Here is a 22,673-nt window from a genome sequence, read left to right on the forward strand (position 1 = left end):
ACTTGAAATGTCTTGCTAAGAAGGAGCTAGAGAAGCAAAGTGAAAATGTCATTTACTCCTGTGGTCCCCAACCCCCTACCGCCGTGGACTAGTACCTATCTGTGGCCTGTTAGGGACCAGGGCGTAGAGTTCTGCCCCTACACCAGCCCTGGGTCCCCCCACTCCCGACCCCCACCATGGAAAAATTGTTGTCCATGAAACTTAGGAACAGGGGTGGGGGGCAGCAAGTGAAACTTCATCTGTATTTACAGCAGCTCCCCATCCCTCACATCACCACCAGAGCTCTGTCCCCACCCCCTCCATGAAAAAACTGTCTTCCATGAAACTGATCCCTGGTGCCAAAACGGTTAGGGACCATTGATTTATTTACTCAACCAATGTTAAAAAGCTGATCCCAGAAAAAAGGAATTTAGGTATCACTTGTAGTTGTAGTCTACAATTCTCACTCCCACTCCTTCCCTGCCATAGTTCTGGCTCACATGTTGCACCACAGCTGAGGAAGAGACTGAACAAAACCATTCCTGGTAAGAAGGATGGCAGGACTTGTGAGTGCTAAGCATATCAATCTATTTATAGAGAGGAGCGTCTATAGGACCCTCTAACGGCCAACATGAGCCAAAGCAGCCTATTTTCTATTTTCATAGAATAAGATTTCTATTTCAAACGACTTCTTTTCAAGCATATAAAGCAGATTATTACATAGGTGTCAACAGCAACTGGAAACTTACAGTTTTTGTGACCTTGCCCTCATGTACTTAAGTCTTCCCTACTTATAATTAATATTTAGGGAATAGTCTCTGGTGATGATCCAAAAAGCCAGCTTTCAAGATATTCTATGAACTGGTTGTAAACCAGGGGCTCTTTAAATCTAGAGCCCATACACATCCCCCACAAGGTGTCAGTGGACAAGTTCAGGGGGATCTATGAATTTGGTTTTAAAGAAATTACATATTTATTTTCACTAACCTCTAATTTAGCCTTTTTTATCAATTATGAATATAGGTAACAAACCATAGTAGTATTATCAATATCTATGGCTATCATCAATAGAAATCACAATACAGTTATTGTAGATAATCGCAAAACATCATTTATATTCATTGTACTTAAAAATTAAAATTATTATACCTACAACTAGATCTTGTCATTTAACACATTAAGAGACATTTATTGCTATTTTTACTATTTTGAGCACTTTATTCCAATATTCCTTTATTTTATGCATTTAAAAACACTATTCTATGGACTGTATATTAACTAACAGTATTGTTTCAATGTTAAATTTCCCAACTGTGACAACTGTATTGAGGTTATGCAAAAGAATGCCTATGCAGCACATACATGCTAAAAAACATTTAAAGTATCATGATATCTGTAATTAGTTCTCAAATGGTTCAGGGAAAAAAATATACACATACACTCATATATAAGGAGGTGAGTACTTGTACACAATTGGTGAATCTAGGTGAGGGATATACCAGTAATCATTGTACTACCATGGCAGTTTTTCTGAAAGTTTAAAAAGTTGAGAGGATGAAGTATCATTCTGAGGAGGGGTCCAAAGGATTCAACAGACTTCCAAAGGGATCGAAGGCACAAAAGGGGTTAAAACATAAACCTATGCTTTTAAAGGCCTTAGATGATACCTTCCTTTTATATACCCTTATGCTACAGATACACAGGATCATTGAATTTTTCACAATACCCCAGAGTGCCTTACTTATCTGTCTCCCATTGCCTAGAATGTAACCAAACCTTATCCAAACCTCATTTTCTGATGCAAAACTCGATTCAAATTTTCTACATCCACAAAGCCTTTCCTGATCAAGGAAAATGGACTATAAATTACCTTACAGAATGTCTTCACAATATTTGAATTCCCAAAATATCAAATACCATACCAAGCTCTCCCTGAACATTTATTGAAGAGACAGACAAGACAGATGGATGGCTACATAGACAAATTGATTATCACACTTACATGATCTCTGTTATCTGCCTAAATCCTCTTGCTGTTACTCAGTATAAATACTCAAAAACACAAGAGTTAATTTTCAGATAGCTTCAAGGCCATCTTGAAACTCCCATGACAGAGAGTGGCAGAATTAAAACTCCAGTGACACTTCCAAAAAGAGGAACAATGTCCACACCAGTTTCAACTTGATCACAGATAACATTCAAAAAGAATTTGACTCCCAGTACCTGTTCTTGGTAATGAAATTCATTATCCTCAATTTTCTGAATATCCTCAAAAATTCTGTGAAAGAGAAAACTATAGTTAGAAGATACATTAAACTTTCTCATTAGAATCATCAAGGACAAAAGAGAAGCATAAAAATAAAGGAGCTGGCCACATAAACGTAAAACCTTAATGTACATTCACATATAAAGAGATAAGGATATGGAGCTGGTAAAGGAAACAGAGTAGGAAATGCCTGGAAAACCATCAAGGCAGGACTAAAGCATGTCCATTGGCAGTATGAAGGCTAAAATGTATTAGGATTGACTCCTGGCCTCATTCTAAGAAATATTTATTACCTTTTTTCTGGGCCTAGCTTCTGTAGCATTTTTAAATACTGGAAGACAGTATGAGCAACCTAAAAACAAAATATCAGATTAGTCTTTCACAAAAATTGATATATACATAAAAGAAAAACAACTCCAATTTAATTATTTACCTCATAGAAATGTTCATAACCCTCATCAGTCAATGTAATAGAAATGCTGAACACCGAATAAGTAGAATTTTGCTCAAACCCTGTCTCACCATTTCCACCAAACAGTGCAAGAGCCCAGCACCTACAGTTGGGGAAAAATTAATCCAATCAATGCCTGTGGATTAATGGTCTACAAACACGTCAAATTAACAAAATAGATAGGCTTTCTATGTAAAATTTGAGAACCTCAGCATTTTATGTAAACATGTAATTTCCAACAGTAAGTTTAAAAGTACAAATTTTAAAAGCACAAGGCCTCCCAAGGAATTATACTACATTTAGGAAATTATCAGAAGGAAATAATAGCAGTCTTTATTTGTTTAATGAAAACAGTGACAGATACTGCAATACAGTAAAACATTAACAGTTTTATGAAGCCAAAGCAATCCTTATTGAAGAGAACAGCACAAAATATTAAAATTATGGTTGATGGGAGGCACTTCACTTACCATTTTTAACCTGTCTCCTAGGAGAAGCCTTAAAAACACTTCAAAAATACATCCCCACTTAGAATGTCACGTCAGCTCTTTGAGATTGTCAGCTAGCCTAACATAGGTTGTCTAAAAATGAAGCAATGAGACTGTATCTTTTTCTGACTAGAATAATCCTGACAACCTAAAATAAGAGGGGAGGATGCCAGAATAAAGAGTATGAAATTCTAATAAAGTTCAGTAAGGGAGAAAGGCTGTGCACATCTCAAAGCATATTACATATATTGTGAAAGGTATATGTATCCAATATCATTCACTTATTCTATACTGTTACAATTGCCCTCTCAGCTTTCTTTGAATGTTCTAGTATACACCAATATCTTAAAGTACTTATTTAAATTTCTCATCTACCTTTCCATTCCAAACTAATCAGCCTATAGAAAAATCAAACAAGGAATTACCTTAATGTACTAGTCTTTATTTTAAAGTTATATTTCTATTCTTTGGCTATAGGTGACTTAAACAAATGCTTAAATGCAATAGAAAACATTCTGCTAATATAGTTGCATGAACTATTCACAGTCCCACATACTTATTATGATTTATCTGCCCAGTGAAATTTTCATTAAAGTCCACCTTTGGGGTTGGAAAGCCCAGAGATCCATAGCATTTAAATAATTGACTTCCTTACTATTCAGTAAAATCCAAATTCTTGATTAGAGCTAGCCCTTTTATGTAATTCTGGAATCTGTTAGTTTCATTTATAGTTTTTTAAGTTTTGTGTATAATTACTTTCAACATGGGATAAAGGATAGCTTGCAAGGAAATATGCAAATATAATATAGCCATTAAAATAATCTAGATTATTAAGATAACTATAATTAAGCATGAAACCTAATTCTAAGTTTCCTAGCAGCTAAAGTGAAAGAATCTATTATATAACACTTACTGTCTATTATTTTTCAGAGATTGCTACACTGAAAATACTTATTAATTGAATACTTGCTTTTTTCTAAGGTAAGAAAGAATGCTGCCTTTGCCTTCATGTCCAACCAGCCAGGAGATATAATGAAGCGGCTTCACCCTTAAAAAAAAAATTTTAAGGTCAGAAATTAAAAAAATCAAAATACAAATACACTAGAAAATCTTACCTCTAAGACTACAATATTTGAGAATATAAACTTATTCTCCCATTAATCTAACATGAAATTGCAATTAATTTAATAGCAGCAAGATAAAAACAGAGACTATGGTAAAATTTAACAACTTCATCTGAAATCACTGTTAAGGCCACTACTTTTTCTCCTGGACACCAAACTTACCTCCCTTCATGATAAAATCTTTAATTTTTGTTTCACTCAAAATGGAAATACTATAGATTATCATTTTAGAACCTAATCCAGATATGACTCACTCTTCATCTGTAAAAGTTTTCAGTACTGCATCAGGCTCTGTGGTAAAGTGAAACGTGTTGCTCTAAGGGTCAGAGAATCTAAGTTTTTGTTTTAGTTTTTCCTTTAAGTAAATCATGACCTTGAGCAAGATACTTAACCTTCACTGTATTTTGCTTTGTCTCTTTACTTGTCTAACTACTTACTCATAGAGTTTTTGTGAAAATGCAGTAACAGTTGTGAAAATGCTTTATCATATATTAATACTAATCATATAACGGTCTAAGTAATTATACATAAATGCTATTCAACTTTTCTTTTCCACTGACTTCTACTTTAGTTTTCAAAATGTATTCCTACTAAAACGAAGATATACAGAAAAATCAAGTTTTCTGTGTATTTTTTGTATACATGAGGAAATCTAATTAGGCTATAGAATCAAATTCAGTAAATTCCTAAAAGTCAAGATATAATATTCTGATTTCAACTATGTTAAGCAATCCTCAAAACCTACACAACATTGTTTAAAATATGAATTGAATTACATGCATATGTACTAAGACTGATGCAAAGGAGCAAAAGCAGTTAATGAAGGAGCCAAGCTGATTATACAACATTTCTATCCGAACAAAGCTAATTATACTGTGTCTGGTAACTCTGGAGAGATAAATACTTTGGTTCTTTGTAAAAAATGACTCCCCCCAAAAGCTAATTTACTGAGAATTCATATTTGGGGGTTCAAAATAACTTATGGTGAAGATCACATTAAAACAAATATAAATAGCCCATTAAAAAAATAACTGAACATGTTAGCAGTCTTTGGAAAATAGAATCATGGATAGTTTTTCTACTTCTCAGTAATTTTCAAACTTGGGACAATGAACTATTTTAGTAATCAATCGAAGGGTAAACAAGGCTTTGTTAATAGTATATATAGTGTAATTCCATTTCCATAAAAAAGATAGGTACTTTATATTCAATATGTTAATACCCAAAGGATATATATAAGACTTTGAGCACAGGGACAAAGCAGCAAGCTGTCAATACACGTTTTCTCTGTTTGCTCAATAGAGGCATGCTGTTTTTGTTAACTTTGTGGGACTTGATATCTTGAATATTCTAATACATAAATGACAAAAAGCATTTTTTACTCAGCTCAAGCAATGTACATTACTTTGTTTCCTTTTACTCTGTGTGTATGTGTGTGTCCTAACAGTTTTGTTTTGTTGGTAGTGGTTTTAAAAAATAAGTTAAATTTTTATCAGTTCATTAGCATTTGTTTCTAATTAGAAAAACATTTGTAGGCATTGATTGATACTTTAAAGAACTGCTTGGCCTTGAGATAACCATAGAGATAAGTAGAAATCTTTTCCTAATTTATATAAATCTGCCCTGACTCATAGGAGTAAATCCTTGGAATTTATGTGCTGGTCATATTCCAGGCCCAAATTATTTAACTTTATTTTTGACAAGATCAAAGTAAATGTTGGCCACTGCCAAATAAATCATAAGCTAACATATTTTTTTACTCAAAGTACTAAAGAAAATAATTACAAAAGTTAGCATTCACACTACACACAATTTCAAAAGACTCAGGAAAAGCAATTAGTTATAAGAACATTCTAGTTTTTATACCCAAAAGGACAATAAAATACATAGCAAGGCTTGAAAAATCTAGGAGTAATCAAGTCCCAGGTTACATTACCTACATTTATAAATTCAGAACCCCCAAACTTAAACCATGCTTTAAAAACAAGACTCACTCAGTATCTAATGAAATAAATTTTCACTTAAACTCTTACCTGTAATGTTGCTGTTGAGGGGGAAGTGCCCATGTGATGGTCAGAGCATGAATTTTTCTGATTGGAACAACTAAACAAAAATATTTACCAGAAGAAAAGATATAAGTGTTTCTCCATAACTTTTACTAAAAGAATTTTGTAAAAGTCAATATATTTCATTATCCAATAAACAGGGGAAGGTTAAATAAATGTAATTATTATTTCAAGTTGCCAATTTTCCAATTTGAATAATGCAATTTTTCTTTTTGATTTCGTATCACAGGCAGACAAAGTAGGGATACAAGAACTGTGAGGATACAAAATGCTGCTAAAGAAGGATCCTTTCTTGCAAGAAAGGAAACCCATGGCTGAAATCCAGCCCTATCACTATTTTGCTGCATGTGCTTATATGACCTTTAGAAAATCACTTGTATTTAAATCTTTCTGAATCTGTTTTCTCATGGTAAATTTAGTGAGTTGGGCTAAAGTATCTCTAAGATTGTTCCTAGTGCTATTATTCTATGAATAGGAAATCTAAGGCCAGAAAGAATACAACTGAACATGAAGCTATTTCTGGGAAGAGTCAGCTTAACAGAATGGAGCCAGTAGCAGAAAGGGTGTGACAAAACAGTCATTAATCAGAGGAAGAGAAGAGGAAAGAAACTGGCAATGGGGTGAAGGAGAAAGAGGAAATATCTAAGGCAATTAGGAAAAAGAGAAAAAAATCTGCCATAATAAAAAGACAGAAAGAGAAATGGTGAATTCAGAATGTTTCTGAAATATTTGCTCTGGGCAAATTGTTAAGTAAATTATGGCTTAATCACATGAGGACTCATTATATAGTCATTATAGATATAATATTAACTGGAAAAAAAACAGGAGACAGAAGTGTATATATTTTATAATCCCAACTATGTTAAGAAAATATACCTATAAAAAATCGAAAGGAAATCTCCCAAAAATGACTTCTCTGGATGGTAAGATTTAAGGGTGATTTTTCTCCTTTCTTTCTTTCTTTCTTTCTTTCTTTTTTTACTTTTTTGGAGACAGGGTCTTACTCTGTCACCCTGGGTAGAATGCAGTGGCATTAGCATAGCTCACTGCAACCTCAAACTCTTGGAATCAAGCAATTCTCCTGCCTCAGCCTCCCGAGTAGCTGGGACTACAGGCACTCGCCACTGCGCCTGGCTAATTTCTCTATTTTTGGTAGAGACCAGGTCTTGTTTTTGCCCAGGGTGGTCTTAAACTCCTGACCTCAAGCGATCCTCCCGCATTGGCCTCCCAGAGTGCTAGGATTACAGGTGTGAGTCACTGCGCCCGGCCTATTTCTTGATATTTTACTTTAAAATTTTCTTTACTTAACAAATACTATTTTTATAATGAAAGGAAACGATTTCCAAAGTGTTTTCCCTCGCCTCTATTTTTCTCTCTTTTAAAGGCAAAAAAGAACAGAATATAAATATAATGAAATAGGAAAGGAACAAAAACCCAAAGAACAAAAGGGAATGAGGGTAAAACAAGGAGAAAGCATGAAACAGTCTCAAATAGTAGCAGGGCATCAGAATCAATCAATCTGCAGCTAGTCAGTGGCCTAACTGGATCTCCATTGCCCATCTACTCCCTTTCCAACCCAGCTATACTTTCTGTTGTATTCTCATTTTTAAAGAAAATTGGCAGCCTCAATTAAGTTTTAGAGAATGTGCTAAAGTTATTTCAAACAGTTTTAAACCTTTGGTTCACGAACCTCTATAAAGTTTGTTAAAAGCAGGTGTGTCAAATGGATCCGTTAAATGGCCAAAGTTTGGTTTGGGTAACCCACTGAAAATAAAACAAATACATTAAAATTTAATTGGCAAAAGCCTTTAAGAGCAGTATCTTTAGGGATGTCTAACTAACAGATATTTATAATCTGTTCTACATATTCCTGGCTGAAAAGCATTCTAGGCATCAACGAATAGATGGCAACAAAGCCACAAAATCCTGAAGTACACAACCTATTCTTAACCTCAGCCTCAAGAACTCACAGCTTTTACAACTCAAAAGACATAGAAAATAATGAATTGAAGGGAAGTCCTTTCCCCAATATTTACTGCCTCTATCAACCCCATTCAATTTCAGTTTTCTTCCTATACAAAGCCATTTCAGAAAGGAAATTACACTACAAATAATGCTTTTTTAATCCAACAAATATACATAAAGTGACTATTAGATATAAAGTACCGTATTAGACACTGTGGCATTTATACAACTTGGTATAAATACCCCTTCCAAGGGCTCCCGATCTGGGTGAAAATATTGTAACTTTAATATTTCTTCCCAAACATGGTCAATACAAATTAGCATTATATTAAATGCCTCGAAGATTTTTTAACATATCTGACTAAGGAACAAAGTTATTAGTGAATAGTATTTAAGGGAATTTTTTAAATGCTTATCAGGGATTGACAGAACCTAATGAATTCCTCTAGTAAATATAAAATATTTATGAGTAAAGTTTTACAGTAAAAGTCATTTCCCATCTGCCATTTGACATTTCCATAGCTCACACTCAGTTCTTATCAGAAAAATAAAAAAATAAACCCTCCAGAAATTTGACATGGCTTTCATTTTCTTTTTTTTTTTTTCTTTTTTTGAGATAGAGTGTCGCTTTGTTGCCCTGGCTAGAGTGAGTGCCGTGGCTTCAGCCTAGCTCACAGCAACCTCAAACTCCTGGGCTTAAGCGAGCCTACTACCTCAGCCTCCCGAGTAGCTGGGACTACAGGCATGCGCCACCATGCCCGGCTAATTTTTTCTATATAGATTTTAGTTGGCCAGATAACTTCTTTCTATTTTTAGTAGAGACGGGGTCTCGTTCTTGCTCAGGCTGGTCTTGAACTCCTGACCTCGAGCGATCCACCCTCCTCGGCCTCCCAGAGTGCTAGGATTACAGGCGTGAGCCACCGCACCCGGCCTCATTGCCTTTTGATACATAAAAAAACACTGCTAATTATCAATGGAAGTTTATATAGTGCCAAGAGAATAATAACCAATCAATTGTTATTACAAATTTTTCTGACTTTCATAAATTTAAAATAATTATGTATTAGAAGACAAACTGGAAAACACCACTAGCTTACTCACCTGATGCAAGGAAAAAAATCTGATTCATTAAAATGCAAACTGCTAGGTGTAGGAAGAAATACTTAAGCTGCTTCAAAATTAAATTTTTTGTGTTCTTTGTAACAAAAATATAACAGGAAAGTATCTTATAAACATTAGCATTATTTTGATGAATTTGAGGTGGACAAAAAATGCTTGGAGCATCCTGAACTGGAACTCCATGTACAATTTCTTATAAAAGATCATTTGGTTCAACTGTATGAAATAGGTTTTTCAGGATATACAGAAAAGCCATTATCTAAAAGATTATTTCTTTTATAGGGGAAAGCAGTCCAAGATCCAAACAACTGACTTAAAAAAACAAACTTTCAGGACACAATTTGTTCTGAGGTAGGGGAGGGACATAAGTATACGTACTCTGCCTCTCAACACAATACTTTCTCTTATACCACAGAAATATTGAATAAATGTAAAAGGAAGCATAAATTCTTCAGAATTATTGCTTACTGTAAGTTCATAAGCCTGTACATTTTGAACTACAGAAACTATGGAAACTTAGGTTCTTATCTTAGTTTTCCCACTTAAAAGCTATGTGATCCTGAGAAAGTTATTAAACCTGTTTAGGTCTTAATTTTATCACCTGTTTAAAAAACAAACAAAAAAAAATTGTTGGGATTCATACCAGATATGGTCTCTCTAACTCTAAAGGTATGTGATTTATGAAAATAAATATCTTACTTGTTTGGTATCTGAGAGAAGATTTCAGTCACCCACTTTTCCAAAGTATCCAGTGTTTCTTGAGGGGGAAGGGCAGGGAAGAGATAGAAATGCAATGTCAGTATTCAAAGTAGAAATGTAATTAGATTTCTCACAGATCTTTAGCTACAAAACAATGGGATATTTTAATCTGGCCATTACTTGCCACTTCTTAACCAGTAGATAAAAAAAATCTTAAGACAGACAATTTTGTTAGACTCCTTTATTTCACCCTGGTAAAGTTAGAGAAGGCTCACACGTTTGTTTTTTTTTTTTAAAGTCTCTGTTTATCATTAGGCTAGTGTGAAGGGCCAAGAGATAATAAGAATGTGCCAACCATCCTCCTTTACACGAATTCCAAAACTTACATCCTCTAGGACAGTTTCTCCAGACTAACCTACATTACGTTGATTTCTCTTCCTTTGGCATCTCATCAGTACTTTTATACTCCACTTATTTTACATTAATTAATATTTTCTGAGGTTTTAACTCAAAAGTCTTTTTCTTACATTTCATATATACATGACTTCTATCTTCTTTTGATTCACTGCTTATATTTTGTAAGAAATTCTTTTGAAATTTCTAGTACAACACAAGATCTAAATGAAAAAGGAAACCTTTTTAGCTTCATCCCAGGGACCATCACTGGAGAGTGTTTGTTAATTTCACCAGGCACATGAATTTCAATAATTCTCAATAGGAAAGCCCCAACATATAAAACACAAGATGCAAATTAGACTAATCAGCTTTGAATTTATTCTATACTATTTATATAAGTGTTTGATTCTTAAAAAGCATAATAAATGCTAAAGCTTCAAAATTTATGGAATCTAGATTGTGTATGGTTTTCATCAAAACCTAGGGCTTATTTTAAAAATTTGTAATAAGTACTAATCAGCTCTTATATATACATCAACACATATTATTTACATAATAAATATGAAATTGCCTATTTTAAAAAATGTAAAAGGAATCTAGAAGCACTTCTATAATTTGAACAAAAGAATGTATCATACCACATCCATAACTTTATCTTCAAGTCAACTTTAATGGACTAATTTTGATCATAAATGCAAAAATCTTTTACATGTAAGTGCCAAGTCAACTTTGATCTTAATTTTGACAATGTAAATGACAAAGTTTTATAAAAGGGAGAACCACATTAGAATGAGAGGATTAGCTTTTCAAAAAGAAATGTGCAAACTATAAGGTATGTTAAAAGGAAGAGTTTAGCAATTAATTGACTTTGAAAAATAGCCTAAGGAGGGAAAATGTAAAGAAAACAAAAGAAAGCTTCCATGATTTCTTTAGTGAAAAGTAATTAACATAAGTTACTGAAAATAATGACAAAAGAAGGAAAAAAGTAGAGGTATGTATCAGTTTTTTATATTTTTTATATTTTATATACTTTTGCCATGGTCCCGTTTTATAGGACCTTATGTAAGGATGAACAAACACCTTGCCCTGTAAGAGTTACAATCGATATAGAGTAAATGGGCTAGGTGCAGTGGCCCAGGCCTGTAATCCTAGCACTCTGGGAGGCAGAGGCAGAAGGATGGCATGAGGCCAGTTCAAGATCGGCCTGAGCAAAAGCAAGACCCCATCACTACCAAAAATAGAAAAAATTAGCTGGGCATGGTGGCATGTGCCTATAATCCCAGCTACTCAGGAGGCTGAGCTGGAGGATTGCTGGAGCCCAGGAATTAAGGCTGCAGTGAGCTATGATGACGCCACTGCACTCTAGCCTGGGTGACAGAGCAAGACTCTGTCTCATTAAAAAAAAAAAAAAAATAGAGTAAACATAAAACCACAGATAGAGAGGCAACTGAAGGTGGCTTAAAAGATTAATTCATCTAGTACATTAGTACTCACATACTAGCCCAGCAGTCTCCAACCTTTCTGGCACCTGGGACTAGTTTCATGGAAGATAATTTTTCCATAGACTGGGGCAGGGGGTTGGGGGTGATGGTTTTGGGATAATTCAAGTGCATTACATCCATTGTGCAGTCAAACCTCTGTGCTAATGATAATCTAGCTCCCCAGTGCTAGCATCACTGCCTCAGCTCCATCTCAGATCATTTGGCATTAGATTCTTATAAGGAGTACACAACCTAGATCCCTCACATGCACAGTTTACAGTAGGGTTCGCACTCCTATGAGAATCTAATGCTGCTGCTGATCTGACAGGAGGCAGAGTCTATATGATGATGTGAGCGATGGGAAGTAGCTGTAAATACTTCACCTCCTGCTCTTCTCCTGCTGCGTGGCCAGTATCAGTCCCCCACCCAGGGTGTTGGGGACCGAAGTACTAGCCTATAGATAAGAGCTATTTTTATGAGAGAAAAAGCATTTGCCTGAGAATCAGATCATCTTGTGCTTCCCTGAGCTTTGCCACTTACTATGTGACATCTCCACATTCTGATTTCCATTAGTTTGTATTAGGGTCAAGCTTTAAAGTAATTAATAGTGCATTGCACTGATGAAGGCAAACAAATTCTAAGAAAGCACTACTTCAGAGTAACTCTAAGAGGCATAATAAATAATAATAAATAATGTTACCTTTGGATTGAACCACTAAAGTCATGTAATGAGCAGAGTAATATCGCATCCAGAATTCTCTCAATCTAGCATGTGTATCAATATTATTCTTTTTTGGCTCATGCTTGAGAGTCTCAGCATTTCCTGTAAAAGGATGAAAAAATTATAGAATTATAGAAATAACTAAGTTCACTGTGTTAAAAGTCTTCTACACCAACAATGATGTTCTGCTACTATACATGACTAACCCAAGTGACTCAAGAATATCAAACCAGTGTGTAATACTAATAATATTAATATAAGACCAAAATTCACAAGAAACAATTCTGAAGTATATTTTAATAAATAAGGAATTAATCTCTGGTTGGGAATACCTCAACAATGGACAGTAATTGCCTAAGCTTCCTTGTTTCATAATTAGTGTAGTATTTAACTCAGGTTTTCTCTCTAATATTCTGCCTAATTCTTAAAAATAAAACACAAAAAGCAAGGATGCCATATAAAATGCAACAATTGTACAAAACATACAGGGAAGCAAAACACTCTATGAATGAAGTATAATTTAGATCAAGTCATCCCAGATTCTGCTCCATGATCAATAGGATTAATATGAAGCTATCATTAAATTGTACTACCAAGAAAAAGCCATTATGAAAAACAGATACCAGTTGAACAGCTTACCAGTTAAACAAAATTAGGCCACAGTTCAAAAACTATTACAGAAATCACTGAGTCAGTTGATAAACGGAAACGTCAGGTTGGGGTAGAGCACAGACCTTGTAATCAGATAAAAAGATGTTCAAATCCCACATCTACCACTTAATACCTATGTGACTTATGCAAATTAAATAGTTTCCCTGAACCTCTTTACCTTTAAATGAAGATGATAATGGTACCTATCTCTTAACACTGGGATAATGATCAAATGAGATAATTCATGTAGTATTAGCACAGTATCTGGCACCTAGAAATCATTCACAAAATATTAGGTGCCATTCTTGCTATATCCAACGTCACAGAACCAAATATGGGCATACAACTTTCTATTTGAAAAGCTATTTACTATCCTAAAATGTAAAAAGTACTTAGCTACCCTAACTTTACAATTTTCAATTCTTTTTTTTTTATTTTTTGCCTTCATCCCACTGAATAATTTTCAATTCTTTATCAACTTTTCTTATTCTCGATCTTCCTTAACTACAAAATATGAAATAGGCTATTTAGTATCTTACCCCAAAAAAATTTCCCCATAGGATGTCCAGGTCTAGCAAGGCTTCCAAACAACATTTCCTTTCTATTTGCATCAGAAGGTCTTGCAAGTTGATATTCTGCCAATTTTAAAGAAATACTTTTAATAAAATGAAACTCAGTATCTTCTTTATTATCAGGAAATTCAAGCTCATAGAACTGAAAGCAAAGAAGTAACAAAAATTAACTTTATGAATCCCATGTTATATGAATGAGATCAGTGCCTTACAAAAGAGACCCCAGAGAGCTCCCTAACCCCTTCTGCCATGTGAGCATACAGGGTGAAGGCAGCTGTCTATGAACCAGGAAGCAGGCCCTCACCAGACACCTAATCTGCTAGCACCTTGTAAGAAATAAATTTCCAGGCTGGGTTCCATGGCTCACACTTGAAATCCAAGCACTCTGGGAGGCAGAAGCAGAAGCATTGCTTAAGGTTAGGAGTTCAAAATCAGCCTGAGCAAGAATGAGACCCCATCTCTACTAAAAATAGAAAAAATTAGCCAGGTGTGGTGGTGCACACCTGTAGTCCCAGCTACATCGTAGGTTGGGGCAGGAAGATCTCTCAAGCCCAGGAGTTTGAGGTTCCAGTAAGCTATGATCACACTACTGCACTCTAGCCTGGGTGACAGAGCAAGACTCTCTCAAAAAAATAAATAATTAATTAATTAATTTCTTTTTTTTTTTTGTTGAGACAGAGTCTCACTTTGTTGCCCAGGCTAGAGTGAGTGCCGTGGCGTCAGCTTAGCTCACAGCAACCTCAGACTCCTCGGCTTAAGCGATCCTATTGCCTCAGCCTCCCGAGTAGCTGGGACTACAGGCATGCGCCACTATGCCCGGCTAATTTTTTCTATATAGATTTTTAGTTGTCCATATAATGTCTTTCTATTTTTAGTAGAGACGGGGTCTCGCTCAGGCTGGTCTTGAACTCCTGACCTTGAGCAATCCACCCGCCTCGGCCTCCCAGAGTGCTAGGATTACAGGCGTGAGCCACCGCGCCCGGCCCTTAATTAATTTCTGTTGTTTACAAGCCACCCAATCTGTGGTATTCTGTTATGGCAGCCCAAACGGACTGAGACAGCTAGAATACCAGTTCTGTCACTAACTAAGGTGTACAACCTTAAGAAGGTTAACTTCCCTGATTCCATTTCTGCATCTATAAAGTGGAGTTAATAGTACCTAGTTCATTCGATCCTTATAAGGATTAAATGAGATATATTCTTTCAACAAATATGTACTGAACACCTACTGTGTATCCGGTACTACTGAAATAGTTGCTGGAGGTAGAAATGTGAATAAAAAGGACCAAGTCTCTGTCCTCAAAAGAGTTTACATTGTAGTAGAGGAGACAAACAATAAACAAACCAACAAATAAATTTTAACATAATGTCACAGTTAGTGATGGGTACTATTAAAAAAATAAACCTGGGTAAAGGAATGAAGAATGATGACAGGGTGATCATAAAAGGCCTCTCTGAGGAGGTAACAAGTAAGTAGAAAGCCAAATGATGTAAGGATCATTTCATAAGAATATCTAGGGGAAGAGTTTTCTACATGTGAAAATTGTAAGCTCAAAGGCTGTAAGACAAAAAATACCTTAATGAAATCAAAGGCAGCATAGTGGTCAGTGAAGTTGTTTAATGATTGAAGGCACTTAGAGTCCAGCAGGAAATTAAAATTCACTGTGGTTAAGTGCTTACACACATAGAGTATTATGAAAAAGTACAAGGTATGTAGACTAATAAATATGTAAATTATGTGATATATTAGAAAATGATCATTTTGGGGGAATAAAAGGGTAAAGCAAGACAAGAAGATCAGGAGTGGGGGTGTATGCTTAGGTGGGTGCATATGCTTGACATATATGAAACCTCAGTAAAATATTACTATGATTTTTATTTTGGTTTTCACATTTATAAATAAAAACATTAGGTTAAATGATTCTTAGCACTTGAAAAAACTAGTGTTCTATTTTAGGATTTTGTGGCTAGCAGGCTATGCTGCAAACTCCTTGAAATTCTAAGTTTTGTAAAATTATTATATTTGTATCTCTTGCTTAAAAATTTTTTCTTCTCATGTTCCTTGTGAATTCTATAAAACTGCCCTCTAATGATGTACTATCAAATTAATTTTTAAAATGCATTGATTTGTTTAAAAGCACATAAACTCAAAATAAAATTTTTAGTATATTTAAGACAAAAAACAGGGCCCGGCGCGGTGGATCATGCCTGTAATCCTAGCACTCTGGGAGCCCAAGGTGGGTGGATCGCTCGAGGTCAGGAGTTCGAGACCAGCCTGAGCAAGAGCAAGACCCCATCTCCACTAAAAATAGAAAGAAATTATCTGGCCAACTAAAATACATATATAGAAAAAATTAGCCGGGCATGGTGGCACATGCCTGTAGTCCCAGCTACTCAGGAGGCTGAGGCAGTAGGATCGCTTAAGCCCAGGAATTTGAGGTTGCTGTGAGCTAGGCTGACACCACGGCACTCACTCTAGCCCGGGCAACAGAGCGAGACTCTGTCTCAAAAAAAAAAAAAAAAAAGACAAAAAAACAAAGAAAATATATAAGGAGAGTTAACTGACCTAATGTTGTTTTATTTTTCCATGTAAATTTACTTTGGGGAGTAGATATCTGGGAGAGAAGCTTCCTGGGGGTCACTCAAGCTGAGACTTGAAGGACAAATATGAGTTTTTCTGGGGAAAGGAAGAGAGAGAGAAAGAGAGTATACAAAGCATTCTAAGGAGCAAAAGGGAAGGAGAAGATGGCATCTCTGAAAAACAGAAAGCTAATATGGTTGAACAAAGTTCTGATTCAAAGCAAAGGTAAGAGATCAGGCTGAACAGGAACAGATAAGCATGAAATAATTTTTGAAAGGGTCTAGTAAGATCTTGGGAAAGAAGTATTACATGTGTACAAGTACAGATCTTGGTATCATACACTCATTATTGACTATAGATCCTTGGACAAATACTGGAATTTTAGTTAATTATTTAACCATCTAAGCCTCAGTTTCACTATATGTCAAATAAGGATAAAGGCGGTAATAACAACCACAATAATGCACACAGTAAGTTCCCAATAAATGTTAGCAATTATTATTTATCATGGGACATGGTTAGGCATTGCAGATGCTATATCAAGAGAATGGCATTATCAGATTTGAACTTTTAGTAAGTTCATTCTGGTCGCAAATGTGAAGAATAGATTGGTTCAAGGGTAGAACCAAGAAAATCAGTTGGGGCCATTACTATTATACTTGGTCAGAGAGTAGAAATTATAAAGTGGTAACAGCACAGATGGAAAGAAGCAGAAATAAGCATATTTAAGAAAATACTTTATAAGCCATAAAGGCTAAATCAAAGATGAGGCAGTAAAAAATATATCCACATCTTCAGCAGAGGAAATTTCTTAAAGTCTCTATAAAAAAATATGAAGATATGGCTACAACATAAGAGAAAACAATTCCGTTAAGTATGGCAGGTTGAGTAATGGCCTTCCAAAGATGTCCACATCCTAATCCTCAATACCTGTGAATATGTTACCTTACCTAGTAAAAGGGACTTTGCAGATGTGATTAAGTTAAGGATCCTGAGAAGGACGGATGATCTTGCATTATCCAGGTAGTACCAGTATAATCACATAAGTCCTTATAAGTGAGAGGCAGGAGGATCAAAGTCAGAGAAAAGATATAAAAGAGAGATGCAGAGGTCAGAGAAAAGATTCTATACTGCTGGCACTTAAGATGGAGAAAGGGGCCATAGCCTAGAAATGTAGATGGCATCTAGAACCTGGAAAAGGCACGGAAACAGATTCTCCCCTGCCTCCAGAAACATTTTAGACTTCTGACTTCCGAAAACTATGAAAAAATTAATTTTATTTTAAGCCACCAAGTTTGTGGTAATTTGTTTGGCAGCAACAGGTAACTAATAACACAGACACATAAATGTATCCACAAAAAGTGATTTAAGACCCCAAAAAACTGATAAAATAGAATATAAATATCTAAACACTCAGAGACCATACTGCCACTTGATTAGACAAAAAAGGACTTTGGACATACCCCTCATCTCAATCACTAAGACATACTATGTAGGTAAATATACATGTTTACGTGAGAGTAGGAATTATCATTAAAATAAAGAGTTAATTATTAAAAATAAGGCTGGGTGTGGTGGCTCACGCCTATCATCCTAGCACTGTGGGAGGCCAAGGCAGGAGGATCTCTTGAGGCTAGGAGTTTGAGACCAACCTGGGCAATAGTGAGGCCCCATCCCTATAAAAAATTAAAAAAAATAACATTAGCCAGGTAATGGTGGCACATGCCTATAGTCCCAGCTACTCAGGAGGACGGCTTGAGCCTAAGAGTTTGAGGTTGTAATGAGCTATGATGACACCACTGCACTCAAGCCTGGGTGACAGAGCAAGACCCTCTCTCCCAAAAAATAAATAAATAAATAAATAATTTTGTCTCCACAAACTTCTTTTAGCAATAAATTAATCCCATTTCAAAAACCTACTCTGTGAATATGTTACATGAGCTTTTGTTATTAAATGTATTCAAAAAATTATAAAACATTGAACAAATCTATCTGCGTTGTACAAACATGCTTATAAATGCAGGTGCACACACACGCCATCAAAATATTAGACCAAAAACAGGATTATCAATCCAGGGAACAGTGATGAAGTAGTAAAGTTATCATGAGTTAATAAATTAAAAAGCCAGGAAACAAAGAATCTCTTCTGGCCGGGCGCGGTGGCTCACGCCTGTAATCCTAGCACTCTGGGAGGCCGAGGTGGGCGGATCGTTTGAGCTCAGGAGTTCGAGACCAGCCTGAGCAAGAGCGAGACCCCATCTCTACTAAAAATAGAAAGAAATTATATGGACAGCTAAAAATATATATAGAAAAAATTAGCCGGGCATGGTGGTGCATGCCTGTAGTCCCAGCTACTCGGGAGGCTGAGGCAGTAGGATCGCTTGAGCCCAGGAGTTTGAGGTTGCTGTGAGCTAGGCTGAAGCCACGGCACTCACTCTAGCCGGGGCAACAGAGTGAGACTCTGTCTCAAAAAAAAAAAAAAAAAAGAAAGAATCTCTTCCATAAGCGAGCAAAGAATCTCTTCCATAAGCGAGCAGAGATGAATAATGGAGAAGGAAAATGACCCTATGAGAAGATGAATTTGCCAAAGCTGTTGAACTTCCCTTCATGTCTTTATGTATGGAATTGGCCATCCAAGCATACAAGCAACTAAAAAGACATAAATAAAACAAGTAACACCTGAATGATAGAACATCTGAATACAATAGAAAAAAATCTGATTATTGAGCTTTTAAACCTGGTTAATGAATATTTAAGTAATTATTACATCAGTTAAAATTGTCAGAACACACATCAAAACCTAGGTCCCCTTATCATTAAAAACAAATAACAAAAATACAACATGAATTAAGGCTCCTTACTTTAATTTCAGCACAAACTAAACCTATGTACTATGTGTTTCTGCATAATTTTTCAAAGCACAATAAAATATGTTCTGACAAATATTCAAAATCTAATTAAAGATCTACTTTTTTAAAGACTGATTTCAACCCACTCTAGAAACTATATAAACAAAACATACTAGACACATTTAACACACAGATAATAGTTCTTAGGTCTCAAAATGTGGGAAAGACTTTTCAAGTTTTCCTTAGTTGTTTTGGTTTTTCATCCATTCAAAAGATATTTAATGGTGTCTAAGATAAACAATGTGGTAGGCAAGTAAGAAAAATGAAGAAAACAAATCCTTGATTTCAAGCAGCTACTGCAACTAGTAGTAACCTAACCATCCTATCCTTTTACAAATAAACTGAGGGCCACAGCTAGAGACATTTCTGTAAGTTAAACAGAGGTATGTTGACTTCCAGACACCATCTGTAGTTCACTCAGCTTAGTGAATGCAATAAATCATCATTAGAACTAGACATTGAATCAAGCCAAGAAGGAAAGTACTATAAAAAGAGGAATAAATACAAAGACGTTGTTGCCTCTTCAGTTGCTATAAGCCAAGCCTAACTTATATTAACTGTGTAAGTCCCCCCCCAATTCTAGTATTTCATGTTTCTAATGCTAAAATAAAGCAAGCAGGGATAATCTACAATGGTGATATTTATTAGTACTATGTAAATGAGGAATATTTACAGCATAGAGCTTATAATAAAGCTTCACCCTGTAAGTGCACAGTTTTCCTTACTGTCTTCATTCTTTAAATCTCAAAGATAAGAGAAACAGTCGAAAAGAAAAATTAAATACACTTCCTGCTCAGATATTTATTTATCCATAAATACATCAAAATTGTTTCTAGAAATACCAAAATTCAAGCCACAAGGCACCTACAGACCTAGGTAAAAAAAGGATTAGCGATATAAACATCGGGATGGTATATTTAAAGTCCTTGAGAAAATGTCTCTTCATGGAAAAAGAGTAAGTCAACTTTTAAAGTTTTAACACCCAGTATTTGCTTTAAGAATTAATTAGTCTCCTATCCTGCAAAGGTAAAACTCAAAAAAACAATGGCTAAAAAACTAAAATTCATCATCTTTTTAATTTATTTCAAATCTATACTGAATTAGACATTTAATGACTTCGGGAATAAACATAACACATCTATTTCAATTTAGTCCTTTAACATATAAAGATAAAATGGTGTAATGATAGGATGGATAAATGTGCTAAATACCTGATTTGATAAAAGAAAAAACTATAGCAAGACATAAAGCATTTTTCTTACCACTATCAACAGCTTCAACTTCACGGTCAATTGCATCTCTGATCATTAGTGGATGGATGAAGAACTGGGCCCATCTGAACAAAAAATAAACAAAACTGGCATTTGTGGTTCTGTTCAGTTTCATGAGTCAACATTTATTATTAGTAGTAGCATTTTTTTTTTTTTTTTTTATGAGACAGGGTCTCACTCTGTCACCCAGGCTAGAGTGCAATGGCATCATCATAGCTCACTGCACCCTCAGGCCTCCCAGGCTCAAGCAATTCTCCTGCCTCAGCTTCCTGAGAAGCCGGGACTACAAGCATACACCCTCACACCCAGCTAATTTTTCTATTATTTCGTAGAGACAGGGTCTTGCTCTTGCTCTTGCTCAGGCCAGTCTCAAACTCCTGGCCTCAAGCAATCCCCCTGTCTCAGCCTCCCAAAGTGCTAGGATTACAGGCATGAGCCACCACACCCAGCCAGCATTTATTAATTAAAAAATTTTACTAAGTTGGAGATTCAATTTACAAACATGTATATAGAAAATCTAAATAATATCTTGCATTTCTGTATTTCAAACTAAAGCCTACACACTAATTTTTTCATTGTGAAATATAACAACATCATATAGAAAAGTACATAAAACATGAACATATAGACTAATGCATAACTACAAGGCAAACACCTGAGGAGTCCACCTGGGTCAAGAAATAGGCAACAGTCAGCACTCTGGAAGCTCCCAGCATTCTCTCCTCAATGTTATGGTAACCACTTCTCTGCTTTTCTTTATAGTTTTAACATCTATATACCTATTTCTAGATCAGTGTTTATTGGCCTTCTTTTCTTCATTATCAACCCTAAGGAGCCTTTTCAGAAACTTTCTCCTATTTACTCCCTTGTAAAATTTCAATACCATGAATAGTCACTCTATATGTATATCTATGTGTATATATATATTTCTTTTCTTCTGCTGGCTTTGGGTTTGATTTGCTCTTCCTTTTCTAATTCCTTGAGATGTGACATTAGGTTGTTAATATATGATCTTTCTGTCTTTTTAATGCAGGCATTTAAGGCTATGAATTTCCCCTTAGGACTGCTTTTGCTGTATCCCATAGATTTTGATAGCTTGTGTCCCCTTTATTGTGCAGATCAAGGAATTTTTTTATTTCCATCTTAATTTCATCACTGACCCAAGGATCATTCAGCAGCACTTTGTTTAATTTCATTACTTTGTATAGATTTCAGTGTTTCTCTGGGAATTGATTTCTAGTTTTACTTCTTTATAGTCTCAGAAGATATACAATATGATTTCAATTTTTTTCAATTTGCTGAGACACATTTTGAGAATGTCCCATGTGTTAATGAGAAGAATGTATATTCAGTAGTTTTGGAGTAGAATGTTTAGTAAATGTCTATTAGGTTCATTTGTTCTAGAGTCCCATTTAAGTCCAGAATTTCTTTATTGATTTTCTGTTTCAATGATCTGTCCAGCTCTGTCAGTGGGGTGTTGAAATTCCTGGCAATTACAATGCTACTGTTTATCTCTTTGCTTAGATCTAGTAGGATTTTTAGGCTTTATATATAAAAAGAATATATAAAGGTTATTCATTTTATTCAATGCAAGGTTACAAACATCTAAAATTTTTAAGTCAAAAGTTAAATTAGAATTTTAAAGGTCTTTGGTATTTAACTTAATCTTATAATTATCTGCTTTTTAATATAATTTTTTCCAAGAAAAGGTTGCTTTCTAATATAATTTTTTACTTATATAAATTGTGATGTATCAAATTACATTTGCAAATTATCTTTACATACATACATAATAGGAATGCACTCAAATTGCAAAAAAATCATTTAAGATTTTTTTCCAGCAGAAGTAAAACAACTGAAAAACTTAATTACCTAAAATGTTTAGTAAACTTGTAACTACCTCATTAAGATATTGTGGACATCTTTTTCTTTTC

The 22,673-nt window shown here is 35.0% G+C and overlaps 1 protein-coding gene across 4 annotated transcripts in view; it reads right to left on the reverse strand.

The window, feature by feature from the left end:
• Positions 1–22,673, reverse strand: part of NRDC (nardilysin convertase) — an 87,130-nt gene that overhangs the window by 21,910 nt on the left and 42,547 nt on the right. For all 4 annotated transcript variants that reach the window (XM_069479967.1, XM_069479968.1, XM_069479966.1 and 1 more), the window contains 10 exons: positions 20,731–20,804; positions 13,946–14,041; positions 12,735–12,857; positions 10,158–10,215; positions 8,065–8,138; positions 6,342–6,411; positions 4,155–4,232; positions 2,679–2,799; positions 2,539–2,597; positions 2,203–2,257 (listed from right to left, as the gene is read on the reverse strand). In XM_069479967.1, the coding sequence (XP_069336068.1) occupies positions 2,203–2,257; positions 2,539–2,597; positions 2,679–2,799; positions 4,155–4,232; positions 6,342–6,411; positions 8,065–8,138; positions 10,158–10,215; positions 12,735–12,857; positions 13,946–14,041; positions 20,731–20,804 (808 nt within the window). The remainder of the gene's footprint in view (positions 1–2,202; positions 2,258–2,538; positions 2,598–2,678; positions 2,800–4,154; positions 4,233–6,341; positions 6,412–8,064; positions 8,139–10,157; positions 10,216–12,734; positions 12,858–13,945; positions 14,042–20,730; positions 20,805–22,673) is intronic.

The sequence above is a fragment of the Eulemur rufifrons genome, chromosome 8, assembly GCF_041146395.1.
Source record: "Eulemur rufifrons isolate Redbay chromosome 8, OSU_ERuf_1, whole genome shotgun sequence".
Lineage (NCBI taxonomy): Eukaryota > Metazoa > Chordata > Mammalia > Primates > Lemuridae > Eulemur > Eulemur rufifrons.